Raw genomic sequence first — 9,813 nt, 5'->3', positions numbered from 1 at the left:
CCAGCCGCCCCACAGCCAGGCGGGCGGCCCCACCCCAGCCCCTCTAACAAAGGAGGCCCGAGGCCGCGGCGAGGGGCGGCAGCGACCGCTCCCAGCGGGGACCCGCCCCTCCGCCGCCTCCTTCCCGGCCGGGGGCGCTGCCGCCGGCCCTGCACCGCCTCCTCCCTGCGCGGCTGCCCGCCCTTCCCCGGCGGCGGCGGCAGTGGCGGCGGCGGCACGGTGCTGCCCGGCGGTCGGGCGGGGTGTCTCCGCGGCCGTGCCCGGATGTGCTGCCCTGACTCATAGCCCGCCGCACGCAGGCTCCGCGCCGCTGCCGCGCCCCGCTCCGCGCCCCCGCCTCCCGCGCCTCCCTCCGCGCCGGCGGAGAGGCGGCGGCTGCAGGAGCAGCAGGAGCAGCAGCAGGAGCAGCAGCAGCAGGAGGAGGAGGAGGAGGCCGCGGCGGCACCATGGGTAAGTCGCCCCAGCCCGGCGCCGTGCAGCCCCTGCCGCCGCCCCTCTGCCCCCGGGAGGCCGCCGCCCGGTCGGCTCCGGCGGGCGGGGAGAGGTGACCGGTGCAACTTTCGCTTCGGCCGCCGCCCGGGAGGAGCCTCCCGACGAGTGCCCCCGGCGCTGCCGCGGCCGCTGCCCGGCCCCTGCGGCGCAAAGTTTGCGCGGGTGCTGCGCCGGTGCCGCCCGCCCGCCGTGCCCAGCCCAGCCCAGCCCAGCCCGGGTGGGCATTCAGGTTAGGGGAAACACTAATTCCCCCGGTGCCAGGGGGGGAACTCTGAGCAAGGAGTTATATAAGGCACCCCCAGGACTCTTTCTCAGCTACTGTTTGCATAATGGAGACAAGTTGGGGTAGTTCGCTTAGGGTGTTTTGTAATCTCTTGCTCATTGTTTGTGGGAGACGAGGATCTTCGTATTTCTCCGGCTTTTAGGGCATTAATCATGCCTAGAAATGCAGCCATGTTACCTCTTCCTTTTTTTAACATAAGATTGTAAATTAAGTAGTTTCACACTGATTGACACTTGTACGGAGTGTCCAACAAATGCCACGAGTCTAGGAAGTATGGTATTTGGTTTTTCTTTACAAAGCTGTTGGTGAATTTGTCTTGCCTTGCCCTCCTCATCCTCTTGCACAAAGCTACAGCTCTCCCGGTCTGAAACAGCCACCACAAAACAGATTTTCCAGAAACCTGGCAGTAATGTAGATCCCAGGAATACGTAGGGGTGCCCACACTGAGCTGCCAAAGACCCAGCCAATCTGCCAGATGTGATGGTGGGATCAAGGTTGTAGGTCCAGAGGGCAAGGAACTGTGGTTTGCAACCAGCGTAAGGAGGTGGCAGTTCCTGAATTCTGCTCGGGGGTTTCACATCAGCACTTCCTGTGGCCTTAGGTATATCAGTACTTTGTTTGCAGATCACATGTATCTTTCACTTTTAACTAGAAGTTTCTATGGAAAGAAGCAGTTGCAGTGCCTCAGTTTTTCTGGTTGTGAAATGAGGTTAAATACTTATTTAACTCCTTTAAAGCAATGGAGAACCTTTGGAGAATGATTCAAGCTAGAAGCTGACAGGGTCAGGCGTAAGGAATAACTGTCAGATTTCACCAGAATTAGGTAAAACTATAACAATGTAGTGATGATCTCTTTTTCAAGACGAGACACCAAGATACAGTTGGCATGTGTTTCCTGTCTACATTCACAAAGTAAGACTGTTAATCTCTTCGTTCTGGTCAAAGCCTGGTTATAGCTCTTTCGGCTTGCAAAAATAATAACTTCAGGACATCAGCTAAAACCTGTTCAGAAAAGCTGGTGCAGAATGAGCGCAGCACTCCTTTTTAGATGGGACTACGCTTCACTTGAGGGCAAGTTTGTAAACAGCTTGAGAAGCTTGAGAATCTGCTACAGCTTGCTGCAAAAGTAAGAGTAGTTATAAATATTTTCAGGAAGAAGGAAATAATTTTCCTGTAGAATGTGTCAGCACCTGTCCATAACTGCCCAGAGATACAGCTTGTGAAAATAACTGAGGAACCTTTTTTTTTTTTCCCCCCTTCTTCACATATCGGGGCCTGATTCCACTGTCTTCAAAATCAAAGCAAACTTTAAGTAGCCTCTGTAGCAGCTCTTGTGAGTGGCAAAGACAGAAATCAGTTACACCTTGGCTAGCAACTCTAATGACTTTTCACTTTTAAGATCTGTGTTTAAACTTAAATCGAGTCAATTTACTCGATTCCCCCATTCAGCTTATAGCTTTCTTTTTGGTAATACATTGCATAAAAGCTGAAAATCCTTAGAATTAAATCAAGGATGAATTTTTTTTTCCAACAGCTTTTATATCTCTCCTGAAATCATGCTGAACAAACAAGTGTTTCTGGCAGAGAGTGCATTAATGTCTTACGGTAAAATATATGGTCTATTCCTTATTTGTGAATGTTGGTGTAGTATTAACTGGTTTCTGTACTGGAGATATAACATGGAAACCCAAGCAGGTATATTCTAACTCCAATCAAAAGACTTCTGTAGTTAAAAATACTTGTTATGTATACCTGGATCTGCATTATCTTTACAGTATAGAAATATCTCTTCTGCTACACTGTTTCCAAGTGTGTAGTTCCTCTGAAGACTTTATCATGGTAGTTGTTTCCTCCTGGAGAAGAGCTGTTTTCTCCTCACTTTTTTCTCACTGGTTCTTTCCAAAATTGTAACTTTTGTTGCTTGCATTTATAGTTTTTAGAGCTGTGTCTGAGTATAGTTTAAACAGTATTCAAATTCTGGCTTCGAGAGGCAAGTTGCCTTGAGTACTGCTCTCAGTTGAGAACTTATAATACTTCAGATGACGTGCACCACCAATTGAAGGCTTTTACATTTAGTAATTTATTAAAAAAGCAACATTTATGGATGTAATGCTTCAGTTTCACAATGAATGGTCCCTTTCCTCAGTCAATTCTTATAACCTCGAAAAATACAACTGGTATACTCATGCAAACAGACTGTATCCAAGAAAATCTTTCTATTTTAGAGCAGTGGCCCATGGAGTGTATTGTAAACTGTCTGCAATTATTCCACAGACATAAATTAATAAAATAAAAATTAGGAACTCAGTTACAATTTGACCACTCAACACTAATCCATTGAACCCAAGTGAGGAGAAACACCATATAAAAGTGTTTGTATGCAGAACACAAATACAGGACGCAATTTTTTTTTTTGTGGCACTTAGAATTTTGTTTGAAGTGTCAGTTACAGTCTGTAATAGTGAAATCTTATGAAAATATTCTTCCATTTTGAGAATACTGGTTTTGTTAGCAGGGAATGGAAGGCAGTGCTCTAGCTTAGGTGTCTAGTTGGGCAACAAACTGCGAAAGCAGCCTGCTAGACTCTTTACAATACCTAGCATTAAGAGCACAATGACAAGATACGTAAGATTCCCAGTCTATAGTGTAGATGGATTTATTTAAGTACTGTCCATTTAGCTACACTGTTGTCAGAACAAAGATTTATATTGCCCTTCTCTGCCAAATATACTCAATATCCTCTCCCAGTTTCCCTTAAGAATTAGCATATGCAACCAGCTCTGAACCACAGAGCAGGGTGTAACAAACCTTCGCCTGTCTTCAGGATGTTACTTCATGAAATAGAGGAGGCAGGAGGGTGTGAAGCTTCAGGCATGGCTGTGTACAATAATGCTTTCAGGAAGATAGGGATAAACCAACATGTTTGTGATTATAAAATTGTAATCAATAGCCTCAAATGAGAGAAATGAAAGCTAATGAGAAAAGTCTTCCATTTTGAGAGCTCTTTTGCTAGTTTTCTTACAAGAAATGCAATTCCAACTAATAAACTGCTTGGAGAAGAGATATGCCAATTGCACAAAAAGATAATTTGTAATTCTTTTGAAGGTTTTGCTAAAACAGCAGGGTTTCGAAAACCACCAACATATTAGTTCTAGACAGCCAGAATACACCAGTTTAAACCAGTGTAACATATTGCATTAGCATTTCTGAAAAAAATAAGGTCGATTTTGACAAAAGTCTTCTCTTCAGAACATGAAGGACACTGCATTTAGAGTGCATCTCTGTTGCTTCACTAATGTTCCTTGAAGTGTAGTTCTGAAGCAGCAGAAAAGTTAGGTTACTTCTGACTGACCTTCCGCAGTGAATAATTGTTCTTTTGTTCAGGCCAGTGTTTGTGATCTTCTGTTATTATGTGAGATTGAAACCGACCAATTTTGTCTTTAGCTTTAGGTTAAAGGATTCTTTCCCAAGTATGTTTCCTGAGAACAGAATATCCAGAGGTAGTTTCAGAAGTCTGTGAGGAACATCCTTAGCATCAGACTAAAAGTGGAAAGAGAAAGGGCAAAAGAACAGCTGAAACCTGAAGGAAACAAAGCAGTAATAATGGAAATGAGAAAGCTAACAAGACAAGAATAGAAGGGAACAAAAATCCCTGAAGGGAAATGTGTGAAGGGAGAGAAATACTAGAAGTAGAGGAAAGATGAATTAATAGAACAACAGAAGACAGAAATAGGAGGAAGAAAGGAGGAGTTCTACTCTATGCCCCTCCCCCCAATATTAAGAAAATAGCTGGGGTAATATAAATAATCAGATAATTTTTACTCTTTTTTTTTCTTTGTAGTAACAATTGTTTGCTGCTGACAGTCCTTGAGAAGACTCATTGCAATTTTCCATCTTCCTCAAGTAAAGCTGAATTATTTCTGAAAGTTCTCAGTATTTAATTATTAATAAATACGTAAAACAAAAAGAAGAGATTAGCATAAACTAGCATTTGCTTCAATAAACGAGAAAGTAATGTCATTACCATTTGACAGAAGAGAAAGCTATGGAGAGTCATCTGTGGCATCTGTCAAGGAGGTTGGTCATTATCCCTTCTTAACTCTATCACAGGATGAAGTTCATGTTTACCATATCAAGGGGACATTAGACAGTGACCCAGTTACTTACATAAGAGAAACCCCACTTTCCACTGTTGACTAGTCCACCTGGGTCTGTTCACATGATGTGTTTGAGAAAACGAGCATTCCTGCTGTCTTGATACTATGGAAGGCATTACGTTTCAGATTCTAACTTGTTTCCAGATTAAAATAGATTAAGAACTCCATCTAAGCTTCTGGAAATTAGGTGTCTTAAAATGTTAATATGTGTTCTACAGCTAATGGAGAATGTTTTTTTAATGGCAGTTTTATTTTAATTAGACAAGGAGCTTTTTCCTAGTAAGGGATTTTATAAGTAGCAACTTTCACTGAAAGGACAATCTCCCAGGGCCTCTTTTTGTTAAATACGGTATGGAAAATTGTTTCTATTTACAAATTTTATTACAATAACAACTAAATGAAACTTGTTTGGGTAGAGTAAAATGACAGGGTTTTTAACTATATTTCTGAATGTTGAAGTTCCTTTTAGTGCAAAAAAAATAAATGATGTATATTAGAATTTACGTGCGCTCCAGATATGCCTAATAGAATTTGTAAACCCTCTGAAACAAATGGCTGTGGTTCAAGGAGCCTCAAAGCTGTGCACATAGCCTGGCGACGTTTGTTCAGCCTGAGAACTGCACAGCTCTAGCTTAGGGAGCTTTGAAGTTGTGCAGAAACCCTGGTGATCTCATACTGTTCCTAAGCTATAGTTCAAGTAGATTATAAAGCTGGCAGATATCCAGAAGAATTTGTCAAATCTATAAACCAGATAACTGCTGTTCGTTTGACTCCAGATAAAGGACAGAATTTAGTGTGTGGTGCTCTGGGACTTGCAAATAAGTACAGCATGCCTGAGCTGTACAGGTGTAAGTGTGTGCGGGCATGGCATGTGTCTTAGAAATATCTCTGACTTGAAGCACTTTCAGATATATCTTCACAAATTACAAGAAATGTCAGGGAATAAATGTGTATACATCTGAGGTAGATGAAATTAACAGTATGCATTAATTGAGACAATGTAGATGCATATGTAAAGTTGTGTTAAACTTTGCAGTTTAAAATAAATTGAATGCTTGCATGATTTTCATTTATAGGTCAGGCAGAAACCTCTTACAGAAATAACATTTACACACTTAAAAGTCAGGGAAAACAAAAAAAATCACACCCTTGTAAAGGAAGTATCTTCAGTGATCCATTTCAGTATTAGGTCCCATTTCCCTAACATTTAACAGCTCCTACAAACTTACTGCTACGTAGTCATGTATTATAGCAACATCTGAGGCATAAGCCAATTCTGAGCTTCTGTTAAAACACTGAGCTATTAATTCATGTTAGTGATAACTCAGGTAGGTTCGTGAAAGTTAATCAGTGTTTGAATTTGTCACTTGGTTCCATCCACTGATACTTACTAGCCTGATGGACACATGATTTTGGAGACATATGCAAAACTTGTGTATAATTTAATTTTTTTGTTGACCCTTCCTGTCAGTTGGCTCAGGTTTGACAAGTCATTTCTGAATAAATCCAGTTAAGCAGGTTGTTAAACCCACAGGGTGAATAGCAGCCTTTTTTTCAGCCTGTGCTCTGCAAATGTGTTTGGGAGTAAGGCTGGACTGAGTGATGGAGACTGAGTGAGAAGACTGTGATTCATGGAGGAGAGCAGCTAAGCAGCATAGGATGGATGGCATGAAGAGAAAGAACAAAATCTTTGAGAAATTTGTCAAGGCTGCCAATGAACCTGTGGGGAACAGGCCTGTGTTTGGGAGACATGGGGATATGACAGCTTAGCATCTCCTGGTAGTCTTGAGTTCTCATATCTGCTGTCAGCTGCCTGTGCATGTGTGGCCTTCCTGATGTACTAACATGGAGCAACCAGGCACAAAACCTGCAGTCGAAAACCTTATCCTTATTACATTCTTTACCTTTCAGTAATTGTCTTTACCTCTAGAATACATCAGTCCAAAAAGAACGACAGATACAACAGAACACTCATCTTTCTCTCATCCTATCTTCTGTACAATCGAGGTCTACAGATGGAAAAGAACTCTTGTACCCAGCACTTCGCAAACTCTGTTCTACCCCTTTTACCCTTAATTATACCCAGACGGGAAATAAAATGGCATTATACCACATGGATTAATTCTATGACAGTGCTTTGTGAATGGAAGCTGAAAATGCTGCAAGCCTAGCTCTTTTTCATAAATATCAGAGACATACCACATGAACATATGCAAGCCTTTATAATCTCTAAGGTTGGGAGATTGTTTAGCTGGGGAGGTCTGCCTCTTACTGATGGTGGCCTGCCTTCTGGCAGCTAGGAAGTCCTCTTGGGAGCATATATAGAAATGCGTCCTATCTTTGACATTGGATATGACAGTCCAGTGATTTAAGTTAATTGGAGTATTTTAGCTCTTCCAACCTTAAATGCTACCTTACACATACATGCCACTATTTACAGGACCAGTATCATACCTTTTCCTTTCTCCAGCCTTGCTAAGTTCATTCCTGTATCCCTTCTCTATGGAGAAATCCCATCGTGCTCACTGTCAGCAGCACCCAGTACCCTGCAGGCAAAACTTAAGTTCAGTTCTGCCAGAAAGCTCTTTGTGCTGCGTGAAGGCAGTGGAACAATTTCCTTAAATCAAAACACTGTTTTATCTTGACAGCAGGAACAAAGCAGGGGAAGAGAAAAGGGTTTGCAAACCGAAGCAGGATTGTACACATCTTTCTTATCTAAATCTTCTCTGTCCACAGAATGTTTAAGTTACCCCTCTTGGGCCTCAGGAGGAACTGACTGAAGTCAGTTTTCTGAGTCTGCTGTACTTGGTAATAGCATCTTACATATCTGGCCACTGTTCCTTCAGCAGTCTTTCACTGCACACACTGGATGTCACTGGATTGCTGGCCATTTTAGAACCCTGCTGTACAAATACCTAAGACACCCTGCCTGAACTTCAGTGAGCAAATTAAGGGGAAATGCAGTGAGTGAACGTGACCATCAAGAGGAGCAGCAGTGAATAGTTAACGAGGCATTTTCATACTTATTGTTCTCTCTTTTTTCTTCTCTCCTAAGTAACTAGTAGCCATTATTTTTCCTCATTCTTCTCCCTTGCTTATGTGTCAATCTGACTTTAGGATCAGGCTGTTGATCTCTGAGAGGGTAGAAAAAAAGGACAACCACAACAGAAAACTAGTCTGTGAACATGTTCATTGTAAAAATGTCTGGTATGATCAAATTAATTTAGAAGTCCATTACTACACTTGATACAAATATATTTGCTCTCATCCTGCAAAACGTAACAGGCTTTCTTACTCAGTTCTCTGCGAAACTCAGCAAGAATATATAGACATGCTGGCTTCTGCCATATGGAATTGGGGAAGAGCAGGGAAACATTGGTGATTGAGAGAGAGAAGGAACATGTTCGTAAGGGATTGCTCACAGGAACCAAGCAGGCTTATGGAGGGTTTTTTGGCCTTTTTTTTTTTTTTTTAAACTTTTACAATAAAAATCCATTACTTGTTTGTTTGCAGGACAATGGTGCTTCAGTCTAGTTAAAGATACTAATCAATACAGTAGTGTCCAAAATACAGTATACACTTTCCAGGCAAAACCCACACTTCTCTATCTTATGTTCCATATACTTACTTTCTTAAAGCTTTTTCTATTTTGTCGAATAATCCTTTCTTACTCTTTGCACTCTCTTTCACAGCTGTCTTATTTCTTCAGGCTTCTTTATTTTTTTGCCTGGTTTTCTACAACAGCTTCCTTCCATTACTTGTTCTCTTCCATCTTTCCTCCCATCTCTCTTCTCCTCAGGTTCTATCTTTATCAGATAAATATATGATAGCTTCTTTTATCATCTATGCTTTTTGCCATAGGGAAAGAATTGAAAAACTGATGCTCAACTTTCTAACTTCAAGAGCTGAAACAGTTTTCTATAGCCAGCTTAAAGTCATGCTCCAGTTTTGCCTAATGCACAGTAAGTGAGAATATATGAAAGAATGTATCTTGGAGGAAAGAAATTGTACAGAATTTGACCCTATTTGTATAAATGCTATTTATACAGCATTCTTGTACCCACACAAAGCCCACAGTAAGTGCCACTGAAGTCACTGGGTTCCTGCTTTTGTGACTGAGCTGTAGTACAACTTAAACTGCCTTGTTTTGGTGAAACCGTGTAAAATGGTGTGTGTCACACAGTAATATTGGCTTTCTAGTTTATACAGTTGGAGAAAGAGTGACAGACATTGAACCAATTTTTACCATCAGAAGCATCTTTTACGTGTCTTTTATTCGTAGGTATGATGCTATACTGATACATGGCATCTGAAGGAAGTTGCTAAATGGAGAAAGAGCCATATTCTGTGGTAAAGAAAATTATTTGATTGACTTGATTTTTTTTCCTTTAAAATTGGTGGAATTATGTAGTTTGTGTAAGTAGTTAGTATAATTCGTTACTTCAAAGGAGAAACCGATTTAACATGAAGATCATCGTGTTAGAACATCCTCCTGTAAAAGGAATAATAAGCACGGTGCCATAAGCTATTAATATACATACAGTGACCTTTGTTCTGTCTTGTAGCAGCATAGGGGAAAAGGAAAAATTGAGTTTTCGGAGCTCTGTTTCAGAAACTCGCTTTGTGGTAGCCATTAGATGATGGCTTTTGATGCTTTCTGATATTCCTGGAAAATGTTAAGAATTCCTTTTTGCAGGAATTTTTTACGCATTATGTTTCTAATCACATATATACTAGTGTGGACACTTAGTTCACCAAAGGTAGGAATGGTGGAAAGAAACAAAAAGCAGTTCAATACACTTCTTCATAATGTGGCTTCATCCCAGAAATGATCTGAAGTGCTTGCATATCCTTATGAAGGCCAGAACTTCTCCCTTTATG

The 9,813-nt window shown here is 41.4% G+C and overlaps 1 protein-coding gene across 2 annotated transcripts in view; it reads left to right on the top strand.

Annotated features, from left to right (window-relative positions):
• Window positions 1-290: 290 nt before the first annotated feature.
• Window positions 291-9,813, top strand: part of RAP1GDS1 (Rap1 GTPase-GDP dissociation stimulator 1) — a 97,076-nt gene continuing 87,553 nt past the window's right edge. Inside the window, exon 1 of one of the 2 annotated variants that reach the window (XM_050338509.1) lies at window positions 291-450. In XM_050338509.1, coding sequence (XP_050194466.1) covers window positions 447-450 — 4 coding nt within the window. In that variant the 5' untranslated portion in view covers window positions 291-446. The remainder of the gene's footprint in view (window positions 451-9,813) is intronic. The other variant, XM_050338507.1, reaches the window with a different exon arrangement.

The sequence above is a fragment of the Myiozetetes cayanensis genome, unplaced genomic scaffold (assembly GCF_022539395.1).
Source record: "Myiozetetes cayanensis isolate MyiCay16 unplaced genomic scaffold, myiCay2020 scf7, whole genome shotgun sequence".
Classification (NCBI taxonomy): Eukaryota; Metazoa; Chordata; class Aves; order Passeriformes; family Tyrannidae; genus Myiozetetes; species Myiozetetes cayanensis.
This window is presented reverse-complemented; position numbering and strand designations above follow the sequence as displayed.